Raw genomic sequence first — 25,292 nt, forward strand, 5'->3', positions numbered from 1 at the left:
ACGGTACGATACAACGTCTTCCATAGGGCACGGGAAAAGGCGACTAATACGAGCCGGCGCACCAGCCTATAAATTTCGGCCGGTCGAGATTGCTCCGTCGGACACGGTCCAAGTGGGCCATTGGATTGGGCAGAAAAACGGTTTGCCCCCGAGCTTCTCCTTCCTCTCGCTGGTCCCGCATCTCGTGCGGCTCCTCGAATGTGATGCCGCGCTCTGTCGCCTCTGGTCACAGCACTGCGCCGCTCGCCCTCACCGGCATTGATCACCTCATGCGTTTTCTCGCCTCCGTGGATGCAGCAGCGTGTGCCCGTGGTTGCAGGCTTGCAGTTTCAATGGCGACGCTTGCAACTCCAGTGCACGACGGCCGTGCTCTGGTGGCGACGGCTCATTGGACACCGCGCCTCGACGACGATCTCACAGAAAAGACGCATCCCTCCTCGGGTTGCCGGTAGCAGCAAAATTAACTACCGGTCGTAGCAAAAACAAGTGCCGGTTCCAGCAAAACAAAACCAATGTTAGATCTTCGTCTCGCCCACCCCCGGTCACGGTCGTAGCTTTCCCCCTCGCAAGTCGCCGGTTGAATCTTTTCGCAGATAGGATTGAAGCTTTCTCTGTCAATGGTTCCAATTTTTCTGATTGCGTATGTAGTGCCTGGTTGTAGTTTTCTCTTTCAATGGTTGGAGCTTTTTTCATCTACGGTCGAAGCTTTCCTATTAACGGTTGCAGCTATTTTCTATTTGAGCGGCTCTTGGTTAAAGGTTTCTCTATCATTTGAGTTGAAGCTTTTCCCATAGAAGGTTGTAGCATTTTATGCGAACGGTTGTAGATTCCCATGATGGCACTGACTGCTTGCAACTTTCTCTGTATCCGGTTGAAGCTTTCCATGAAAAGTTTGAAACTTTTTCTGCAGCGGTTGCAGCACAAGGGTGTCTGGCTGTTCTGCAATGCCTCCAGCAACATCCATCGCCGTTGCAGCATGCCCCCTCGCCCCGATTACTTCCAGTCTGGGGAAGCGTCTCACATGGCCGGGTTGCAGCATCCCACTGGTCATCATCAACGCATGTAGCACGGTGCTGCAAAGTGAGCCTTGGCTCAGTGGTTGGGTATGCGGTTGAACAGCCTAACGACCCGAGTTCAATTCCTAGAATTGACAGATGATGCACAGGGGTTTTCTCCCGTTTATTGAGGATCAAACTTGATGTGTGATGGAACCACGCATCAAAAAATATCTTGATACTCATTTAAAAAAATTCTAAGAACCATGCTTATCTTGGTATTCATATTAAAATGGTCGTATGCATCCTTAGTTGGGCAGAGGCCGAGAAGTGAAAATCTCTCCTATTTTAAACCCCATGCCCGGCAGGCGTCCTGGATGGGACCTCAGGTCTTAGATGTTAGGTTTGGCTGCGATATCTGTTTGGTATCAACTGAATAGGTGTAGCGACAGTTTGTTGCTTAGACGGCGGCTTTAGTCTTACTGTTGTATTACTTTGTAAGGTCTCGTGGGAATAATTAATAAAGTGGTCGCATGCAGAGGCGGGTGGTCATCCTTCTTTTTAAAAAAAAAATGTAGCACGGTGCTGGTTCCAGCAGCCATGGCATCGATTGCAGCAAAATTGTGGCCGTGAAGGTGATGGACAGCGGCCATTGGCACGGCGCTCGGCTGCGCAGCAGCTAGAGGGGAGACGAACGAGCCACTTGCTCAGGGAAAAAGATGACGGGAGGGGCGAACGAAGAACACGATGGATGGGAATGACAAAAAACAAGTGGCGGAGGTCACGCCTGAAGGCTGAAGCGATAAGGTTTGATTCCTTAATGATAGATGCACAGTCACACGATCTATAGCGATCCAACGAGCCGCGCGCGTCCGCCGGAACGGGAAACGTTTCCGCGGGTAGAACGCGTCCCCTCCTTGAGTTCTTGGCTAGATGTCGGCATCGCACCTTGTGTTTGTAAAAGAGATTCCTCGCGGAGAAGAAAAACTATAAAGGTGCAACCAGCAACGCGTCTACTCTCCATAAAAAGGTTGCAAACTTCTGCCGGATGGATTCATCTTCGCCGGCAACGAGCAAGCAACGCCGATCCATCGTCCCTTCTCCAGCCTGAGGTCAGTGCTACGACGGCATCTTACTTGATTCGTTGCGCCTGCATTTTTCTGGGTTGCTCTCCACTGTCTGATCAAGATCCGACGGTCAGCAGCCTTCTTCTTCCTCTGCTTTTCCTGCTCCAGCGGCCGCCTCTGCTTGCCTCCCATGAGGTCTGGTCCTGTCCTAGCCTTCGCCGGCGCCCCTTACCCCCCACGCCTTAGTCGCCGTCTGCGGCGTGGTCTCGGGGTCCCAGTCTCACCCTCGGGGCTCCGCGTGGGAGTTGACAGACACGGCAGAAAACTATATGGATGCGATGGCTGTAGTTTCAATCCTTCCTTTTTGTTTCTAGGTGCCGCAGCAGTCGTTGATCGATGTTGCCTTGCCTCCCATTATAATTTTATTAGGTTTCTCAGGAGCCTGCTGGGTGCGCGATAGCCGCAGCATGGATTTTAAACTGCATGTGATCGAAGCTATCACAGACAAGTTTGGAGAGGATCGGAAAGTCGGCAGCGGTGGGTATGGAGATGTTTACAGGGTAAGAGTAAGATCAACTAATCATTCTACTTCCTATCTGAATCTGTACTTCTCACATTAAGTCATGATCTGTGCCATGACAAGTGATTGCTTTTATCAGGCCACCTATGAAGGGGAGGAGATTGCCGTGAAGAAGCTTCATCAACTGCAGGGACTCGATGATAAGCAATTTGACAGCGAGTTCCGTAATCTTCGTAAAGTACGCCACCAAAATGTTGTGCGGCTAATTGGCTACTGCCACGAGTCTCGGAACAAATACATGGATCATAATGGGGAACTTATCTTCGCAAAAATTATGGAGCGGGTGCTGTGCTTCGAATATATGGAGGGCGGAAGCCTCGATAAACATATTACTGGTAACTAAATCTCTTCTATGACCTGCATCCAAGATATATCAATCATTCAGCATTAAAGCATACATGAATTGATACAGCATCATGTATCTGACAGATACGCCGCTGTGTTTACTTGCAATATTGCAGATGGATCTTGTGAACTTGATTGGCCCATATGTTACAAAGTCATCAAAGGGGCATGTGAGGGCTTAAATCACCTTCACACCGCGCAGGAGAAGCCTATTTTCCATCTAGACATAAAGCCAGCCAATATATTGCTGGATAAGAGCATGACCCCTAAAATTGCGGATCTTGGTTTGTCGAAACTTGTTTCTTCGACATTAACACATAAAACAGAGATTGTGAAAGGGACACAGTAAGTTTGAGACATGTATTAAGCTGGCTTTATGCTTATGTCTTGCAATAACCATGTATTCTTATATTTCTGATATCATGCAGAGGGTACATGCCACCTGAATATGTAGACAATGGCTTTGTATCGAACAAGTTTGACGTATTCAGTTTGGGAGTCGTGATTATAAAAATGATGGCCGGTAATATGGGCTACTTCCGTTGTGCTGAAAAGTCTCCCAAAGATTTCATTGAGCATGTAGGAAAAAACCAACTCCCTCTGTTTCAGAATTGGTGTTGTGCTTTTAGTTCAAATTATCTGTTTATATCGTGAACCTACATGCGTCTCTTTCACATTTTACAGACCTGAGCATTATCTTTCTAGGGGAGGTTTATGTGATAATTTTGTATGCAGGTAACTGAAAACTGGATGAAAAGGTTGCACGCGGAGCCTGGATATTCCTCGCACGAGACAGATATCCTCCGAGTGAGTACAAGTGTTGAGATTGCACTTAGGTGTGTGGACAAGGACCGAAAAAAAAGGCCATGTATCAATGATGTTGTCCTTGAACTGGAGAAACTAGAAGCTAAGATTAAGGAAATGTCACTAGCTTCTGATGTGCAAAAAGATCTCACAGTCCAGGTGCGGCTCCTCTTGTATTCTCCCTGTAATTCTTGAATGTTCCGCAATCCTCTGTTTTGACCTCTACTTCTTTTCCTTTGCAGAGAAGCTGTGACACCAACATTATGTCGGTGGATCCAACCATGGAGCTGCGGTTTCTCTTTGAGCAAGGGAAGGAGGCGTCGTGCTGCCTGCAGCTGACCAACAAGACGGGTGGATTCATCGCATTCAACATAGAGATCAACCCGAACAAGTACCGTGCGCGGCCAAGCCAAGGGACCATGCCGCCGTGCTCCAGGCGTTATGTTGTCGTGACGCTGTCAGCGCAGGAGGCGGTGCCACCATACATGCGGTGCGAGGACATGCTCCTCGTGCAGAGCACCAACATCACCCAAGATCTTGGTGAGATGAATTACCAAAAATTGTTCGAGACGGCCATGACGAATAAGGGTGTTGATGTTGTGCAGCTGCCAATCGTTTATGTTACACTGGACCAGTAGTCTCCACCAAGAACTGGGAGTGGTTGTCTCTGGTGACAAAGCGATGTGTCGGTAAATTCAGATAAATGTTGAGTTGTTGTTTGGGAAAAGGTGTTGTTTTGGTAAATTCAGATAAATTCAGATAAATGTTGAGTTGTCTCCAGCTGCTCTCTTTTTTTTGAGGGGATGTAGTCTCCAGCTGCTAGTTACAGTATCTGCGGAGCTACAGGGTGAGCCGCGGCCCACCTAGGATTTTGGATCAGAGTGTAGATGGAAGATTAGAAGATGGGCCAGCCCCTAAAAAATGAAAAAAGGGAGATGGGCTGGGTAAAAATGAAGCAGAGCCCAGCAAGCACGGCCTACTCGTCCCCCGTCGGTCCGCACTACTGGCTGAGCCGGCGGCAACTATTTATCGCCTTAAGCAACCCAAGTGGGAGGGGAGCTCCTATACGACGCGATTTGCGTCCGACTAGCTCCTGACTACGCCAGCCCGTTATCGCGCGGGAAACTGTGAAAAAAAATCAAGCGATGGATCAGACCCTGAACCTCACGATGTTAAGCATACATCCCTGGCTAGACGACCTGACGACCTACATGGCCCGTTAGGAAACGCGGGGAATAAAAACAATCAAACTGCGTCTGGTTTAATGTAGAACCGGTCTTTTTTTAAGTATCTATTTTTTCCTTATTTGTTTCGTTTTATTTTATTTTACTTTTTCTGTTTCGTTTCATTTTTATTTTTCAAGTTTATTTTTCCTTTTCAAAAAAAGGTTAGAGCTTATAATAATTTGTTCAATTTTATTAGAAAACTATAATTTTTCAAATTTTTATTCATAAATCAAAAACATATACACATTTTCATAAATTGTACATGTATTCTCATATTGTTCAGAATGACAAAATGGAAACATTTATTGAAAAGCATGAAGAAATTCTTTTAAACTGACAATTTTCAAACATTTTCGGAAAAGATGCACAAAATTTGGAATCTTACAAATTTTCCATAAAGATGAAAAAAAATAAACTACAAAAAAAGAATTTCCCCATTTTTTTATTTCGTGAACACAAGTTTTGAGAACGGGAACAGTTTTCAAATTTCAAACAAATTTTGAAAGTGCAAACATTATTAGAAGCTCTCTGGAATTTTTTGTCAATATGTATAAACTTTCTTTAAAAAGGGAATATTTTTTAGAAATTGTGAATAAATGTCATAGAAAGAAACAGTATTTGAAATTGTGAACACCATTTTGGTACGCAGAACATTTTTTCGAATTCCTGAACGATTTTTCAAAGCACGAACATATTTTCAAATGGCGAACATTAACTTGAAAAATGTGAACATTTTCTAAAACGCGAATATTTTTTTGGAATCTGAAAATTTTAAATTTTATGAACATTCTGAATTTTTTTTCAAATTTGAGTACATATTTTGAAAACACTAAAATAATTTCAAATTTGTGAACATTTTTTGAAAACAAGTTTCTTATAAGCCCGAACAATTTTGAATTCTAAATATTTTTAAAATTTGCGCATTTTTAGTAAAGGAATTAGAAAAAGGAAGAAAAGAAAAAAGAAGAAATAAACAGAAAAGATAAAAACGAGAACAAAAATCTATAACAGAATCTGAAACAAAAAAAAAAGAAAGAAAAAACTAAATTAAAACCAGCCACAAAAAACAAACAGGAAATAGATAAACCGATTCGGGGGGGCCTTCTAGAAACTGGAGAAAACAATAGCTACGCTAACCGCTAAGGGCCGGCCCAGATCGGGTCGCTCGCTCCTGAATTCTGTGCGAACCCTCGACAGCTTGACGTAACGTGCGTTATATAGGATTTTCCATTCATTTCATGGAAATTACTAAGGGCGCACTTTACTTACAGCTGCACGAGTGATTTTCTTGAGGATTTTTTCCTTTTCTTGTTTTATTTTGTTTCTTTTCTTTCCTCTTCTTGGTTTTTCTTTCATTCTTTTTGCATATTGTTCTCCGTTTATTATTATTTTTTCTTTCTTCTCCATTTTTTGTTTGGTTTTTCTTTTTTCTTCCTGATTTTTTGTTTTACTTTTGGTTTAATTTTTTATTTTGTTTCCTTTTGTTTTTCATTCTATATTCTTATATACATGATCAACATCTTTTCTAAGGCTTCATCAACGTTTTGCAAACACTTGTTCAACATTCTTATAGACATGTTCAACATTTATTCAAATAATAGTTCAATATTTTTTAAATACTTGTTCGACATTTTATATACGTGGTCAACATTTATAAAATATTTGTTCATCATTTTTAAATACTTATTCAACAATTTCATATACATGATCAACATTTTTTCAAATATTTGTTCAAAAATTTTCAAAAAACTGTGCAATGAGTTTCAAATACTTGTTCAACATTTTTTTTCAAATGCTTGATTAAATTTTTTACATACGTGATCAACATTTTTTTACATACTTCTTCAACATTTTTCAAATACCTATGCAACAGTTTTCAAATACTTGTTCAACATTTTATTTCAAATACTTGACTAATATCTTCTATTATATACTTAAAACAAGAGTCAAACAAGCCACCACATTTACCCACATATGCTAATATTATTACTGTCGTTTGATCAAAATAACAACGGCTGAGATTTAAAAGTTTATACGTAATATGTAAACATATATGTGTTGGCATATTGAACTGTCAAGTCTACTCATGTATGTGTATAAGGAGATAAGCTCGGAAACATCGGTTATGATAGATACAACCAAACCGTGTGTAATAGTCATAGTCCATTTGGAAACCGTGTGTAATAGTCATAGATACAACCAACATCGCTCCATAAAAAGGACTGTATGTGCACGGCTGAAAAGAAAGAGAAAACATGGGCGTCGATTTGGAAAAATAGTCATAGTCCATCACGTGTCCACATGCAAAAAGAATATACTACAAGTCTGCACCTTACAGGCTTGCGCGACTTCACTCGGACTTGGCAAGAGGAAGGTAGTATCAATCATCCGGTAGCCAACTTTTCATGCATAGAGCATGGTTAATAGTACAACCAGCTGATGACTATATGATATTGTCATGTCATGGTTATAGCCGGCATGCACAATAGTTAGGTATAAAGATGTGCTAATTTATTAATGCATGGCCCACATCTCACTTTCACATAATGCATAGGAGCACGTGTTGCAGCTGGCTTTTATTCTATAGCTGACTCCACTTCTCTCACCTTCATGTTAGAAAAAATATAATATTTTAAATATTATAACCTGTTTACATAAGCTTATTGTACTTGCTCAAAGGAGACGCGACCGGGCTCAGCTTTTCTTAAAGAAAACTATGGCTCGGACATGCATTAAAGGCTACGCGTGAGACTTATAAAGTAGGTGGAAAAACTAACCTGCAAAAAAAGTACGTCCAAACATACAAAATGTCTATGCTACATAAGAAAAGAGAGATGCGTACAATGTTGAATGGTTTTCTTTTTTCCAAAAAAAAAGCAATAACGTACACAATTAGATGCTTTTCAAAACTAATAAATATACACTTGAATATAGGTTTCTTTTCGCTAGAAACATACTTTCATATTTTGCCTCACAATGAGAATGCAAGATCGATCAAATATGGGCTTCTAAGGATATCGAGAATTAGAAAATGAAGCATTATGTAATGCGCAAAATTGATGCCAAAATTTATGTATTAATGGTTGAGATTTAAAAGATGTAGCTTAAATATAAATATTCCACATATAAATAGTTTGAAAATAAGTTTACCTATTTGGTATGAAAAAGTGCCAAAATTTAAATTTACCTATTTAGTTTGCAAATAGTTTAAAAATAGATTTAAAAGATGCCAAAATTTAAGGATCAACCTATAGCCTTTTCCCTAGTAGTGGTCTTGTGGTGCTTGGCGTGCGGGGCGGCGCAGATCTGCTGCTCGGAGGTCACGAAGGGTGAGGGTGGTCAGATTCGGCTGGATTTGACATCGGTGGCTCGATGGAGGGCTTGCTGATGCATGATGTGCGGGGCTCGAGAGGTTGACCCGGGCGAAAGCTTGTCTCCGGCATGTCCGGAGCCGGCGATGGCGACGCTTTCCGGCATCGTTTCCTTCTTGTTGGCATCGTCGAGGTACTCTCAGCTCCAATCTTCACAGCTTCGGGGGAAACCTTAGATCCATGGGATCGGACGATGACGGTGCTCTAGAATCGTATCCCCTCTCGAGGGCTTCGTCTTTGGAGCTAGGCATCATCAAGCGGGACCGATGGAAGTTGGTGGAGTTGGCGTCGAGACTTCTGTGGCAACGATGATGGGTGTGTGCGATGTCGGAGACGCGGTAATGGTTGCGATAGTCGACTCTTCTCCGGCGTGTTCGTGGGTAGATTACCTCGGGCTGTTTTGTTGCGGTGAAGTCGGAGCTGCGGCGGCGGGCCCCCTGTGGTGACGGTGACAAGCAACAGGTGGTCTGTTCGGTGGTCCTCCACGGCGCCAACCTTGAATAGTTCTCCTTCGGAGCTATCTTTCAGAGTCGGAGTTGTGTTGTCCTTGGCGCGGGTGGCTGAGTTTGGCGCGGGGCTTCTTGTGTTTCACATAGCCTCTATGATGTGGATTGGGTCAACATTTGTCTTTGAAGAAGTCTGAGTCGCTTGCTCGAAGATTAGGGAGGGCGATGACGCCTGTTGGGGAGAAGTGATGATGATGACACCGATGTGTGATGGTGACAAGACCCTCTATGTGAGGTGGGTGTGATTATGAGTGTGTCGTTCAGCGGTTTGTGATTGTTTTCGCCCGGTTTTCCATTTAATAACCGGGCAACTCTCTTCTTCTTTATTAATGAGACGAGGCAAAGCTTTTGCCTCTGTTTCAAAAAAAAGTGCGTCAAATAAGTTTGAAAATGTGGCCTTTTCATTTTTCTTCAAAAGTAGGCCAAATTGAATGCCCACTGACCAAGTTGCAATAATTTCGGAGTATTATTGCTATATTCCATCAATTTAGTAGACTTATAGTGAATTATCAAAACTTGCTCAAAATTTAAACTACAAGTGTGATGTAGTTTGGTCCTGAAAATTGATAAAAATCACTCTATGTTGTATTGTTGGTGGCGCATGCACTTGGGACAGCCAAAGTTGAGATTCCAAACCATTTGGTACGAATGTTAAACATTCAAGTTTGACCTCATTTTGAAAAAAAAAACAAAGAAAATGGAAAAAGACTCAAAAAATTGAAATGCCTTTGCATTGAGCTATCTTATCTGCACTAGTTTGTGGGAAAAATCATAAAGCCACTTTTGGAATGTCTGGGTGAAAATTTGGCACTATTTAATTGAAAACATCAAATTATTTTAACAAAATTATGAAATGTGGGTGACCACTTGTCAGAGACATGCAAATGGGGCAAAAATTTGGGCATTCAAACATGCAAATATCACAAATGTTGTATAACATTTATAACTTTTACAGACATAAACCCTAAACATAGCTACTGACAAAAGAATACTAGTTCTTAAACATAATCTACTGATCGTCCTCGTCCACGTCAGAGCTGTCGCCGACGCAGAAGGAGCCGTCCTTGTCCTCCTCCTCCTCCTGCTTGTCGTTCTCGTCGTCCTCGCTCATGAGGTCGATGGTGACATTGGCCACCGAGAAGACGACACTTGTTGCAGCCCCGACGTGTCAACCGGGTCATCAGGGTGGCGTTGTGGCCCCTTCGTCGATTCGTGCAGCACCAGGAGGAGCCTCGACAGGTCTACAGGCCTCAGCACTAGCAGGGGGGCATTGCGGGAGCTCGTCCCTGGCTCCGACTTTGGGTTACGTAGGCCGCCGCCACGCACTAAAGAGCTCGTCCCCGGCATCGCCGATGCCGTCTTAGGAACGCTAAGGCCCCCTTTGCTGCAGGCACCGCCGCCGCCTCCTACAAATGTGGGCATGGATCACGGCGGAGAAACATAGTCATCCTCGTCTAGCCCAAGCATTGCACGGAACGCGGCCATGTCATCGGCGAAGGTACGGCCTTCCCAGGAGGCGTACCTCTCGTCGATGTTGTTGCGTGACGCCGGGTAGTGGCCGATGTAGTGCTGGATGCGGGCTGCTTTGTCCTCTGCAAGGATCTGCGGCTGTCGCCGGCTGCTAGGCGCCTAGTCCGGATTCGAAAACTCCTACGAGAGCAGGCTTTGCCGAAATGCATGTATTGCGTGTAACATGGCTGTCGTGCCGACGGTGGGGAGAGGTCGGCTCCACCACGAGCCCCCCAATGCTCACGTGCCATCCGGCTGGCAAGCGCGTGTCCGATGGCAACATGACGTCGCAGCGGGCGACGAGCAAGGCTTCGTCGACCCGAAGGGTGCACGACATACCGAGAATGCATGATACGTCTCTGACGTATATATAATTTACAAAGTATTTATGCCATGTTTACAACAATATCGCTTATCGTTAGCGTGTCGGTCAGCTGGGATTAGGGACTAATCGAAAGTTCCCAACACTAAAATATGCTATATTCAACACAAAAATAATATTGGATAGAAGTGTTACTTTGACTCCTAGCCTTTGAATCCTCGTATTTACACACAAAATAGCACAATAATACATATTGCATAACAAGGTCAACAAAACACAAAGAAACATAGTTTTTACAGACATAATGTTAGGAATAAGCCCGATTTATCAGTAGATTCCTGATAAATCGCTTGTCAGAGTGATAAATTAGCCGAAACGATAAACGGTGAGGATAAGGCATAATCTTATCGGTCACCCCATTAGTAGCGATAAATTGTTGAATTGGAAGATTTTTTGAAAAGTGGTTTTGGTTCACCTTTACATTATTTAAATGGAACTAATCCGGGCTGACGCTGTTTTTAGCAGAACTACTGTGGTGTCGTTTTTTGTGCAGAAATAAAAGTTCTCGAATTGGGCTGAAAATTTACGATGATTTTTTGTGGACAAAAAGAGACCAGCAGAGCTTCGAGGACGGACCAAAAGACTCACAAGAAAGTGACAAACATGAGGGGTGCGCCATCCCCCCTACGGCGCACCTACCGAGCTCGGTCCCTCGTGCCCCCCCCCCCCCCCCCCCGACGTGAAACCAACGCCAAAAAATCCTATAAATGTCAAAAGCCCCAGAAAGAAACCTAAAACTTCCACGCCGCGGTGACAAGCCTCTGTACCGAAGTGAAAACTTTCCCGGCACCCTGCCAGAGGAGGAAATCATTATAGGAGGCCATATTCATCATCTCGCGCGGTCTCCATGACAAGGAGGGAGTAGTTCACCCTCGGGCCTGAGGGTATGTACAAGTAGCTATGTGTTTGATCTCTCTCTCTCTCTCTCTCTCTCTCTCTCTCTCTCTCTCTCTCTCTCTCTCTCGTTCTTGATCCGGCACGATCTTGATATACCATGGACTTTGTTAATATAGTCAGATCATATGGTGCTTTTCCCTCTCTATCTTTTTTGTGATTAATTGAGTCTTGCTGAGGTTTCATTATTTTGGATTTGAGAACACTTGATGTATGTCTTGCATATGGATAACCATTGTGACAATGTGGTATTACATTGAGTTACTTGATATATGTTTTGGTAATCAACTTGCGGATTCTCGGTGTGACATTTGGGTGATCTAGGCACATAGGTTGATACACATTTTCATCATATGTTCTCCGATAGAAAGTTTGGAGTGATTATTTATCACACGTTAAGGGATTGTTATATGATTCAATTATATTAGCATTGTTGACAGATTGCACTGGTGAAAGTATGAACCTTAGGCCTTGTTTTCAAGCATTGCAATACCGTTTGTGCTCACTTTTATTACTTGTTACCTTGCTGTTTTTATTTATTCAGATTATAAAAATATATGTCTACCATCCATACTACACTTGTATCATCATCTCTTTCGCTAACTAGTGCACCTATAAAATTTGCCATTGTATTGGGTATGTTGGTGATACAAGAGATTTCATGTATTTGGTTGCAAGGTTGTTTGAGAGAGACAATCTTCATCATACACCTCCCACGGATTGATAAATCTAATGTTATCCACCTGAGGGAAATTTGCTACTGTCCTACAAAACTCTGCACTTGGAGGTCCAACAGAGTCTACAAGAAGAACAATTGCGTAGTATACATCAATGCACACCGCGCAGCATCGTCCCTGGCTACTGTTTGCCACCCCACCGTCGTGGTTGGCCATGGCTGTGACTGCGGAAGGGGAGGCGGCTAGGGTTTGATGGAGGTGCACGACGAAGAAGGCTGTGGGTGGCGAGGGGAGGGGAGGGGATTGGACATGACTGGGTGTACGCCGGTGCACGGGTATAAAAATCCATTAATATGCACCTAACGGGCTTGCCGGCGACGCAACTCCCTGTATGGGAAACTGCATGTTGCGTACTCCCCGTGTGTGGAAGAGCCGACGTGACCATGATGTGACTACTCATGCATGCGGAGATGCATTCGCCGATTGTGGCAAACCCCTGTGTATGCATTTGTGCGGACGGGTGGCGCGGGGGAGGAGAAAAAGTGAGCAAAAATAGCTGGCTTGGGTAAAAATGAGCACAACTAAGCGATGAGGGGCACATAAATAGAAAACCATAGATTCATACATTGTACGGTAACATAGCCGACTCAGCATGAAAAATGTGCATATAATACCTGCATATGTTAGGAATATGTACATGCGTTGAAATAAAATTATACATAAGCAATGAGCAAGTATGAATACATTGCTAGTTAATTCTTTAAGTTCAAAATTATACTCTAGCTAGAAGGTATTAAAATAATCTAAATAATCTCTCCTCTCATAGGCAAAGATAATATTCATACATTGCTAGTTAATTCTTTAAGTTTACCAATAATCAAACAACCATATTTAAAAGGTCAAATTATCTAGCCAGAAAGACAGATTTATCCTATAACGTCTTATTAGCAATATCATATCTTATATCGTATCATAACAATCGGATTGTGTACAGATGTCAAAAAATCTCTTACATGTCATATACCGCCAGAATTGGAAATGTTTTTCTTATCAGAATTGGAAATGTTTTTCTTATCAAAGAAATCTCTTACATATCATATACTCGAAGGTTCTTATTTAAAATATCAATTATCCGGATAGAAAAACAGACTATCCTAGTATCATTTTATATTAGCAATATCATATCCTGTATCGTATCATAACAATGAGACTCGTATTTGGATCGAACTGTGTTTGGGTGTATAAAAATTCTCTTACATATCGTATACGCAAGATGTAGAAATGGTTTTCATCGAAAATTATCCTAAGCCCTCCTCATTATGGCCATCATATTCCTGATGAAACTCTGTGATGCCCGGTATATATCGGCATGAAGAAATCGGGAGAGAGACTGGAATTTGTACTCATGTATGACGTGCCTGCAAATCTAAAACCGTGTGCATCAATGTTTCACACGGTTGCTTCCACAGATTGTTCACACATAGTTCTTTAGTTTGAGTTGTCTGCGATTTATGACAGCTGTGGTGTTTCTGTCTAACCGTGTGCATTGGATGTACGACATCAGTGATGTTTCTGTCTAACCGTGTACATGAGATGTCTCTTATGTTGATCACTTAGAAAATAAACCCATGTCAAAGTAGTAATATATAGAAGCTTAATCTAATTCATACACAAGCCGAATCAAAGCTGGCTAGAAGTTACCTGGAACAAGGGTGTGTTCATGGACGATGACTCGGGAAGGAGACGAGTAAACGTCGATTGCCTACTCATTTAAGGAGAATGAACAGAGAGTACGTAATAGGAACTTGCCATCAATGCTTGACTTAAATTTCTTTATTCAAAGTACATAAATCCACCCATTGTCAAAAGAAATAAATAGTATACTAGAAAAGTGCTCCACTGATGACCAAAGGATCATGTAATGCTTGACATCTCTCTGGCTAACAAGAATTAAACGAAGCTTCAGAATTAAGGCTTTGATCAAGCGCTTGAACTTAAGTTTGACTTATCTACCAACCGTAGCTTTCCTAGAAGATCGCAAGCTGCACGCGCATGTATGTCGCCTCATCAACGATTAGTCAGAAGATATTTACACCATCTTGATTACGACGTAACTGGACCTTACAAGTGGGCCACATGGCCGGGCGAATCTATCTGTCTATATCTACATATAGCCGAGGACCAACCGACCAGCTCTGCAAGCTCGTCAAGCAACCACAGTATATACACTGCACCAAATTGAGGGGGGGAGCGCCATTGTTTCCAGCTGCAGGTCTTGTCTCCAGGTTCGTGCTTAATTTCGCCATTGATGTCCCTTCCTTCCTTCCTTCCTTGCCGGACTTGAGTCTACTTTTGCTTGCTTCAGCCTAGGATCATGCTGGTTAGTTAGATCTATGCATGTGCATGCCTTCTCCATTCATTCATTCTCCTCTTGCTTTGATTTAGTTAATTAGATCCTGCTGGTTTAATCCACTCACAGTGGCGGAGGATCCGGTAGGGCGAGGTCTGGCGCCCGCCCTACCTTGATTTTGTTTTGTGCGATTCAATTTGTACAGGTACAGGTACGCATGGCTGGATTTCGTGCGAGGTCTGGCTGCTTCCTCGTTGGCGTTGCCTCGCTAGAGAAAAGGAAGGAGAAAGGGGAATGGCCTGGCCCTGATTTCCCGATTCCCTCCGCTGGCCCTGATTTCTCTCTTCACCTCCCTCTCTATCGGACAACTGTAGGATCTCTGAACCCTAATCCGTTGAAATGCGTGGAGACGGCTGGTGCTGTTGTTGTGGTGAGAGACTGAGAGAGAGCTGTGAGAGATCCAGGGATGAAAGAGAGGCTTACGCTGGGATTGGGAGTTCTACCGATTAACTATTCTTTTTTTTACTAGAGAAGAAAGGGGTGCTAATTACTGTAGTTTGAGCTGCAGTCAATACTGAATGTTTCTACTGTTGCTATCCGGTGCAGATGATGGCTTCGTGTGGTGGTTGGTGGCGCGGTGAAGAGTGAAGGTATAGATTTCTGAAAAAAAAATTACATTTCTAAATTTGTGATTTGTGTTGCAAAATAGCTTGACAATGTACAGTTCACTGGTCTTAGTGGTATTTACGTATTGAGGATGTGGTTTGGCATCATAATTTGATTTATTTATGCTATAGTGGTCACCTCACCTCAAAAAACAAAACAAAAAAATCGTCCTCCGCCACTGTCCACTCAAGCATATCCTCTTTGATAATCACGATCTTTGCTTAATTTACTAGCAAGCCAATTCTAGAATTTCTTTTTTTTATTTTCTAAAGAATCCATGTGCATGCTTAATTTGCAAATTTTCCCTTGCATGGTGTTTCTGTCTGTTTTATGTTTTCTTTTTTTGCACCAATTGCAAATTAACTTGACTGGTCTATTCTAAGATATCAAAAAGGGTAATTAAGAGCAGTTACAAGACCATAAGTTAATCATGTTACTCTCTCTTCGTGCAGTAGTTTCTTCCTCTGTTTACTAGAAGAAGATTAACATGGGTCATGGAGGTGTGGCCCCAAAGTTTATGCCGTTCCATCTATTGGAAGAAATGACAGATCGTTTCTCTGAACACCGCAGCTTAGGTAGCGGCTCTTATGGAAAAGTTTACATGGTACAATTTTCTAAACATTACTTAAAGTTCTTCGTATGTTTCACTACCAAAACTGACAACATCAAACAGATACTACTGATCAAATCTATCACAAATATGATTTGATAATGGTGTTGAATAGGGAGTGGAGAAGAATGGGAAGAAGATTGCTGTCAAGATGCTCCATGACACGATAGAGGTTAACGATGATCAATTTGACACCGAGTGTCTCAACCTTGCATGTCTCCAGCACAACAATATTGTGCAGTTGGTTGGCTATTGTCATGATACTAAGCGAGAATACGTATGGCACGACGGAAAACTTGTTCCTGCTCACGGGACAAAGAGGGCACTTTGCTTGGAGTACATGAATAACGGAACCCTTGAAAAATTTCTTTCTGGTATGATGGTGCCCTGCTTTCGGAATCCTTTCTGAAATCAGCATTCCATGAAGCTTATTTTGTCGTTGCAGATGAATCGAAGGCACATGATTGGTGCACACGTTTTTCAATAATCAAGGGAATCTGCAATGGTTTAAAATACCTTCACAAGGATCTGGAATCTCCAATGTATCACTTGGATTTAAAACTAGCCAATATATTGCTGAATGAGAATATGGTACCGAAAATCGCAGATTTCGGCTTGTCGCGGCTCTTTGAAGGTCAAAAGACACAAAGGACAAAGAGTATTATAGGAACACGGTAAGCTTAATTAATCTTTCATGTGACATGTAACTATTCATAACGAGCATGAAATTTTGTTTGCATTAAAAGGTGCATAGTATAATAACATACATGATGTATTTTGCAGAGGATACCTACCGCCAGAATATTGTAATGGGGAAATAATCTCAAATAAGTTTGATATATACAGCTTAGGTGTTGTAATCATAAAGATAATGACAGGACCTCGGGGCTACTTTAGTAGTGCTGAGATACCTTCCTGGGAATTCATTAAGAATGTAAGAATACTGTCTTATATGTGTTTTTTGAAGGTATTTTCAGGTGGAATGAATTAATTCCATGGAAGGTATCTCAGCACTTCTAATATACTCCTATTTTGTATGCTCTGAACTGGCAGGTGCACGAAGAATGGAGGAAAAGGCTACAGGTGACATCCGAGTATCTGCTAGAGTCGTATTCTAAACAAGTCAAGAGGTGCATTGAGATAGCTGTAAGTTGCTTGGAGACTGATCGAAACAAAAGGCCAAGTATATGGGACATCGTCCATGAGCTGAATAAGACATATACTATGCTTCAATTTGGTAGTGGATTAACAAATGACCAAGGGTTATCGTTTTCATCAATAGACCAGGTGATCACAAATGGAACAATATTTTTTGTTCATTCTTTTTTTTTTGCTCATTTCGTCCTACGAAATAAATTTAATCAGTTGGTATATTTGGTGCACCCGGTGAAATATTATCCTAATTGCTATAGAACATTTTTAAGGTGTGATAATGGGATAATCTACACTGAACAATTTATGTTATATACACCTACAAGAATCACGTCACGTTGTATAAGGAAGCCCTATAGTTTACATAACTTGCTTATGCCTGTTTGCTGTTGATATTCAAGACAATGGGTTTTGCTGACAAAATTATGTTAGAAACTTAGAACACTGCAATTTATAAAGACTGAAACAAACATGAGTAGATTAATTCTAGATAAAAGTATAGGAAGTAGATCAATTTTGTTTAATTTTCATGTTTCATTAAAAATATTATTGCAGCACTCACAAATAACCCATCACTCATTCCACCTGAAAATACCTGCAGCTGTGGTCATGAAAATAATAAATTTGACGGGGTAAATTATGCTGAAAATACGGAAACGGAAGGATAAAATGGAGTCTATAATTTATTTCTTCCTATTTTTCTTGTTTGTGTAGTTGATATATCTAGAAGAAGTTGAGGTTAAAATTTCAATCCTAACTAATCATGACTTGAGTTTCGGTTGGTGAATACAGAGCCCTCGGTTGAAGATGACAACCAGCAGCGCCAACTGCATGATGCTCACATCAAGATCACTACGGATTGCCAACAACCTGCCCCAGTACTAGAGATGGATTTCTCCGCCAGCCGATCCCAGGTTTGCTCACCGAACATTCGAACCACAAAAATTCTGGGACGGCTTCATCCACAGATGATCAATTAATTATTGGTTTGTATCATATAAAGATTTGCAGAATGCGCGGAGCTCCTGAGTGTGTACTTTTTTGCCGTGATAGGCGAGATCCCGCCGAGGGACCTCTCCGCTGGCACAAGCTACATAGTTTACCTCGTGTACAAGCTGGCGAACAGCACGTCCGGCCTGAAAGGCTGCGTGCAGACGTCGTCGCTCAGGCTTCACGGGGAGAGGATCGTCCCCGGCAGCACACGCGGGGTTAGCCTCCACCCCGAAGTGCGCGGGTCAGCCAGTGACGTTACCTACCCCGTGACAAGGGGTGACGGCTGGTTGGAGCTAAGGCTGGCCGAGTTTGAAAATGATGACGATATGCTCGCGGAGAGGGGGGTGATAGTAGATCTCCGCGAGGAGAACGACGGCGTCCAGAAGAGAGGCCTCATCATTGGGGGCATGGAATTCAGGAGCAACTAGTGTGGTCATAATACAGTACTTGTGTAATTCATTCCATTATTTCAATGGATATGTTTGTTTCTCGAAAAAGGAGGTTAATAAATATGTTTGTAATACAATGATTGTTGCATACGTGAGCAAATTGTTCTAGTGATTCCGTCCGGAAATAAAGAGACCAGGAATAATCTATAGCAGAAGTGATAAAAACAGGTATTGAGTGAGTGTAGCACCATTTGTCACAGCGGCGTGATAACCCACAAGTATAGGGGATCAATTGTAGCCTCTTTCGATAAGTAAGAGTGTCGAACCCAACGAGGAGCTAAAGGTAGAACAAATATTCCCTCAAGTTCTATCGACCACCGATACAACTCTACGCACGCTTAGCGTTCGCTTTACCTAGAACAAATATGAAACTAGAAGGACTTTGTAGGTGTTGATGGATAGAATTGCAAGATAATAAAAGACATGTAAATAAAAAGTAGAGGTTGTTTAGATAAAGAAGCAATAAAGTAAATATATCGAGCGTGGAAAAGTGGTGGTAGGAGTTGTGAAATTGTCCCTAAGCAATTGACTACTTTACTAGACCGATAGCAAGTTTTATGTGGGAGAGGCATAAGCTAACATACTTTCTCTTCTTGGATCATATGCATTTATGATTGGAACTCTAGCAATCAGCCACAACTACTAAAGATCATTAACGTAAAACCCAACCATAGCATTGAAGTGTCAAGTCCCCTTTATCCCATACACCACAACCCCCTTACTCGGGTTTATGCTTCTGTCACTCAAGCAACCCACTATAAGGGAATCATGAACGTATTGCAACACCCTATAGCGGGAATCCCTCACGCTTGCGCGACACGGAGGGCACAATAGGACAGCAACATGACCACAAGCAAATTAAACCAATCATAGCAATTCATCAATCACCGGTAGGACAACGACAATCTACTCAGACACCATAGGATGGCAACACATCATTGGATAATAATATGAAGCATAAAACACCATGTTCAAGTAGAGGGTACAACAGGTTGCGGGAGAGTGGACCGTTGAATATAGAGGGGGGAAGGTGATGGAGATGTTGGTGAAGATGGCGGAAGTGTTGGTGTAGATCGCGGTGATGATGATGGCCCCGGCGGAGTTCCGGCGCCATCGGAAGCAAGGGGGAGAGAGGCCCCCTCCTTCTTCTTCTTCCTTGACCTTCTCCCTAGGTGGGAGAAGGGTTTCCCCTCCGGTCCATGGTCTCCATGCCGTGGGAGGGTCGAGAGCCCCTCCGAGATTGGATCTCTCTCTCTCTGTCTCTCTCTGTTTCTGCGTTCCTGATTCTGCCCTTTCACCGTTTTTTATATTCCTGGAGTTCCGTAACTCCGATTGGGTTGCCCTTTGGACACAATTTCTGTCCGGATATTGGCTTTCTTGCGGCAAAAGAAGGGCACCAACCGCCTTACGGGGTGACCACGAGGGTCAGGGGCGCGCCCCCAGCCTCATGGGCCCCTCGAGCATCGTCTCCCGTTGATTCCACTTCCCAAAATTCACATATATTCCAAAAAAAACTTCATCCATTTTTATTCCGTTTGGACTCCGTTTGATATGAGTTTTCTCCGAAACAAAAAACATGCAACAAACAGAAACTGGCACTGGGCACTGGATCAATATGTTAGTCCCAAAATTAGTATAAAAAGTTGCCAAAAGTATATGAAAGTTGAATAATATTGACATGGAACAATAAAAAATTATAGATACGACGGAGACGTATCACAGCGCCGGTAGCGTCAGAGTCTTTTGGACCAATGAGGAGGAAATAGTGGACACCGAGGAATCAAACATTCGGTCGTCGTGTAGCCAAGGGCAAGAAGTCACATCGAGATGCTCATAAATTTTTTATCCTCCCTCACTTGGGTTCTTAAGTGACACGATTTCGGAGGCCTGCCCCATGGGGTCATGCACACAGTCCGGGATGAGAAAACCTAGATGTGTGCAAGGCTCTGGATCTATGTGGGTTCTGTGAGCAAACTCTTCTAGACGAGTTATAACACAACCATAAGAGAGGACAGCTGAGGGTTCACCAACCAGGCAATTTTTTTTTCTTCTACTGTAAGGAAATCTTTGTCATGCACATTACAAAGAAGACACCATGTACATTGGGCATGGGTTTTCATCAACCTGACAACTTTTTTCTTCCAGTGTAAGGAAATCTTTGTGTCACACATAAAAAAGACAACGCGTACATGGTCCAAGGGTTTTCACCAACCTGGCAATCTTTTTTCTTCCACAATAAAATGGAAGATAACACAAACACTGGGCCAAGCGTTGTTCTAATTCTATATCCACTAGTGGGACTAAAATTCCACCACTTATCATGTTTGAGTGGACCTTTAAGGTTTATTCATAATTTTAACAATAATTCGGACATGGATTTTCTAGCTTGAGGGCATATATATATATATATATATATATATATATATATATATATATACACACACACACACACATCCTACCATATAGTGGTAGTTACCTCCACCTTCCCGACCACAGGATTCTTTAAGATACATGCTTTTTCTACACGGGTCATTGAGCTAGCATTTTTTGCGAACCCGTTTGGCAGCACCAAACTCTGCTATTTTCGTGCCTTGAAACCACAAATATATAATCCTCAAGCAACGACTCAATGCATGGAATCGTCGTTAGTAACATGGCCGAGCGGCCGCCACGGCACGTTTGGAGGGATCACGAGCGGTGGGAAGATTTGATCAGGTGAAATGTCCATTACTACTATGTTCTGATCCATCATTCACTAATTTCTGGAACAATGTTTCTTTTCTGTATGCAGATGCATGATCTAGACTAGAACATCTGAAGTTAATGGCTTCTCTCTCTACAGACCCGGTTAGAAATTTTGGCGGCGCATTGGATCGTAATGGAAAATCCAGAGAAGGGGCAAAAGACTCAATGGAGATCCGCTGGCGTAATTTTCTTTTGCGTCTCCCATCATGATTACAGGCACCAGCCATCCATTATAGGCATGCACGTGCAGCAGCCCCGACGACGGCGTCGTAGCAACACGTACGCATCCATGCCTGATGCGTGTGAAGTTGTGCCCACGATTGTTGCATCACGTATACATGTATTGATCATATTTAATGTCCCCAAAAGATGTATTATATATACTGTAGATGGATTCTTCATACTACTTCCAAAATAAAGTATATACCCCTACTTTTGCAGGAAAACGTATATAGACTTCATACTCCCTTCCAAAAAATATATATTCTTTTTTTATGAGGGAAAAAATGTATATTCTACATACTCCCACGAGCCTAAAAAAATATTAAAGCCACCACTTCATAGTTGGTTCAAAGAAATGCTTATATGAATGTTTCTTTTTTAGAACAAAAATTATATAGTATCGGTAAAAAAATACAGATATACTCCTGAGTAAAAAATTGTACATATGCTCCATACTACACAAAGAGTATGTATGCTTGCTCCATACAAAAGATGAACTATATACTACATACTAAACACTTTTCCTGTTGCAAATATACTAAACACTACTTTTGAGGGGCATGGAGTCGTTCACCAAGATATTTTCTTGCAAAAGATGTTTATACTCCATACTCCCTTTATAAAATGGCATACTCCGTTTATAAAATGTTAATACTCCATACTCCATACTTATGTTTTATGTTAATACTACATACTTCATTCTACAATAATTATATGTTAATATTCCATACTCCAAAAAAAAACTCCATACTCCAAGTACACAGGTATACTTCATGCCTGTCTAAAAAAGGGATTATGCTTCATGCGGCTTGAAAAAGCAATATATTTTGTACAATGTTTTAAAAACCTAGAAGAGTCGTACGTTCATAGTATGTAACCCTATACTGCAGTACCTATTTCTAAAGAAAATAACGTACTTGCTTAGACTAATTGCTTTGCGTCCACATCAACAAGAAAATCAGTGTCATGTTTCGTGTGCCTATCCGATGAAAGGTTAGTTATATTCGCAGCCAGAAATTAAGGAGGCAGTTGAACTGATCACTCGCCGGATTATTTTATTTGAAAATAGACAAGTTGCTGTCTAATGGATTCCTCGGCACCCGTTAACCCAGATCCCATACCCGGTTGACCTAATGTTGTGAGGAGAGACACGTGGAGGCCAAGGAATTAGGTGGTAACTACCACTGCTTGTAGATAAAATTTGTCCATATATATATATATATATATAAAGTACAAAGTTTATTGTGACCAAATAATGGTCTGGAAATCTCTATCTCTGTCTCTACTATGTAAAAAACACGTAGAATTCCTTTTCCTACTGATCGGACGACGTCCTGCCCACCCTTTCTCTAGCCACACCCTCCCGCACGTTTCACCTCCAGCATGTTTTTCTTCCTCGCATGACTCCTGCGTCTAGACCGAGATCCCTTCCCTCTCCCCTGAAAAAGCCCAACGCTCTACCAATCTCATTTTCCCCATCTAGGGTTTAGCCACCACTAACGTCCCATAGCTCCTTATGCCAGACCCAATCAACTAGTAGAGTGTCACCACTGCCCCTCGCGTACCACGTCACCGACGCAGTGTTTCACCCCGGCCGTGTACAACCATGGCCGTTGTGCTCTTCATCACTGCCTAGCGCTCACATCGCTGACGCCACCATCCCTTCACAGGATCATGGTCTTCGGGGGCACCCCGCCATGCTCAACCCTGGGTCGATCCATCGCAATGCTCTACGAACGCAGATGCAAGAGACGGTCCCCTCGTTTATGTCATGGTAGGGCGATTGAATTTGCAACAATAGTGGCACAATTGTGTAAAGGCGGTGGACAATTTGGCTTTTATTTTGTTGGTCACTTCTCGGGCAGCTAGCCTTCATACCGAGTCTTCCTCCGTTGCCAACTCGACGTCTGCGGGTATCCCCATGATAGGAAGATCTGCGAGAATAGGGAAAAATAATTTCTAGCAACTCCATTGCCTGCCCGAGCCACGGGGAGCCAATCACGTTAAGCCAACATTGTTTGTACTCCACTAACACTCTTAGATTGAGACCAATATATATTGTGTATATGTAATCTATTTTTTACATTCATACAACAACAAATTATAAATATATCATTTCACTTTTGAAACAAATCAAACTAATGCAAAGTTCCCAAAAATTGACTTATACCCAAAAAGGAGATTCCAAGTAATTTAGGAAGACTTCATTATTCAAAGAAAGGGATTTCAACTAAATCAGACATATTTCAATTATTTTGGAAATATTTCATTATTTCCAAAATAAAGCGATTTTACTATTTCAGAAATATGCCATTATTTTTAAAATTGACTTAAACTATTTCACTATTGAAAAAAAGTGATTTAAACTAATTATCCAAAAAGGATTTAAAAAATTTGGTTATCTCACAAAGTAGTTTCCCAACTATTTCATAGATCAAATATTTCAATTTTGTAAATTTTTCTTAACTATGTCATTATTGAACCCCGCAAAACACTATGTCATTATTGCAAAAAAAAATCGGTTTCACTAATATTTTCACATATTTCATTATCCAAAATTATTTCAACTGTTTTTTCAAATGATTTTAATATATTCATTATGATGAAATGTCAATTTTCGTACCATTTCAAGAATCAAACATTTCAATTTTAGTTACATTTAAACAAACAGTTGTCAAAATAACATTAATTCCACACATAGTCAATTTTTGTTTCAAAACTATTTCAAAATTTTGAGTTTTAGTAACAATTTAATAATAATTTCAATATGTTTTGAACTATTTCACAGATGAAAATTATCAATTTTCCATTCACTAGATATGACAATACCACTCAAAACTTAGTAGTCATGTTTGACAATTCTAGACAAGTCTTATTCAAAGGACATCTTTGTGCCCTCTAGTCGTGTCACGGACTCATATCACCTCAGTCATTCCTCGCGAGCACCTGCCCCGGCTACAACTGACAACACCCAAAGTGCCTTCCCTCTAATGGTCCAAGTGTATGGCCAATGACCCCTTCCCTAACCTACTCATCATATGAAGGTGTCTCTCTCATGGCGTCCATGTTCAGAGTGCTAGCCATGGACCCATTGATGTTTGAAGGCTTTGTCGCGGCGCCACCGCTGTGGGGAGAGGAGGCGTGGGAGCGCAAGTACTTCGTTCAATGTGACATTGGGCGGTCCAACATGCTGACAGGGAGTTGCAGACAAAGTGCTCGATGAAATGTCCATCAAGATAAGATGAAGAAGGAATAAAAACAAACAAACCAATAGGGATGAACCTATGGCCTACATATTAAGATAGAGCCCACCCGGGTAAGATGCCACAAATTCGCTTACGATGGGATTCGGACAGTTGCTAGCCAGGATGCGCCCCAACCGCTGAGCTAGTGCTCAGTTCTCATGAGGGAGGACGAAGTAGACCAATCGGACAGGATTGGTCAAATACAACATTGAGTCAACATGGTAACCACTTTGACCGGGTTCAAGGACCAAACTTGTGGGTTTTGCTTTAGAGCTACAAGTTGTCTAAGTCTTAAGTTGAGATTTTTTTTAATTTTCTCAAATTTTAAATCTTGGGGTTAGAAAAGAGCAACTTTGTAATAATTAAATCACTTCCATCTATCTAGACAACGTACTTGAGGTGGGAGCTCTAGCACCGCGTTGGAGGTGCTGTGACACGGCAGCATGCCAGCAGATAGTTGTGCTACAAGTGCAGGATGAAATGCCCACCAAGATAAGATTAGAA

General features: G+C 42.0%; 2 protein-coding genes across 7 annotated transcripts; both read left to right on the top strand.

The window, feature by feature from the left end:
- Positions 1 to 1,869: 1,869 nt before the first annotated feature.
- Positions 1,870 to 4,571, top strand: LOC123043154 (putative receptor-like protein kinase At4g00960). 3 transcript variants are annotated; one of them, XM_044465506.1, is made up of 7 exons: positions 1,870 to 2,107; positions 2,492 to 2,622; positions 2,722 to 2,977; positions 3,104 to 3,332; positions 3,416 to 3,566; positions 3,723 to 3,950; positions 4,034 to 4,571. In XM_044465506.1, exons 2-7 carry the CDS (start codon positions 2,530 to 2,532, stop codon positions 4,427 to 4,429), a joined length of 1,353 nt encoding a protein of 450 aa, XP_044321441.1. In that variant the 5' UTR covers positions 1,870 to 2,107; positions 2,492 to 2,529; the 3' UTR covers positions 4,430 to 4,571. The 3 variants fall into 3 exon arrangements, with proteins under 3 accessions (XP_044321441.1, XP_044321443.1, XP_044321442.1); XM_044465508.1 differs by having other exon boundaries at positions 2,035 to 2,107; positions 2,501 to 2,622; XM_044465507.1 differs by lacking the exon at positions 1,870 to 2,107 and having other exon boundaries at positions 2,205 to 2,622.
- Positions 4,572 to 14,540: 9,969 nt separating this feature from the next.
- On the top strand, positions 14,541 to 18,721 carry LOC123043155 (G-type lectin S-receptor-like serine/threonine-protein kinase At1g11303). Of its 4 annotated transcripts, none has more exons than XM_044465510.1 (9): positions 14,541 to 14,641; positions 15,313 to 15,356; positions 15,825 to 15,976; positions 16,098 to 16,356; positions 16,428 to 16,656; positions 16,766 to 16,916; positions 17,036 to 17,269; positions 17,927 to 18,048; positions 18,138 to 18,721. In XM_044465510.1, the coding sequence occupies exons 3-8, from the start codon at positions 15,860 to 15,862 to the stop codon at positions 18,017 to 18,019; spliced, it is 1,083 nt and encodes a 360-aa protein (XP_044321445.1). In that variant the 5' UTR covers positions 14,541 to 14,641; positions 15,313 to 15,356; positions 15,825 to 15,859; the 3' UTR covers positions 18,020 to 18,048; positions 18,138 to 18,721. The 4 variants fall into 4 exon arrangements, with proteins under 4 accessions (XP_044321445.1, XP_044321448.1, XP_044321446.1 ...); XM_044465513.1 differs by having other exon boundaries at positions 14,546 to 14,641; positions 15,828 to 15,976; XM_044465511.1 differs by lacking the exon at positions 14,541 to 14,641 and adding an exon at positions 14,658 to 15,136.
- The last annotated feature ends 6,571 nt before the right edge of the window (positions 18,722 to 25,292 follow it).

The sequence above is a fragment of the Triticum aestivum genome, chromosome 2B (genome assembly GCF_018294505.1).
Source record: "Triticum aestivum cultivar Chinese Spring chromosome 2B, IWGSC CS RefSeq v2.1, whole genome shotgun sequence".
Taxonomy (NCBI): domain Eukaryota; kingdom Viridiplantae; phylum Streptophyta; class Magnoliopsida; order Poales; family Poaceae; genus Triticum; species Triticum aestivum.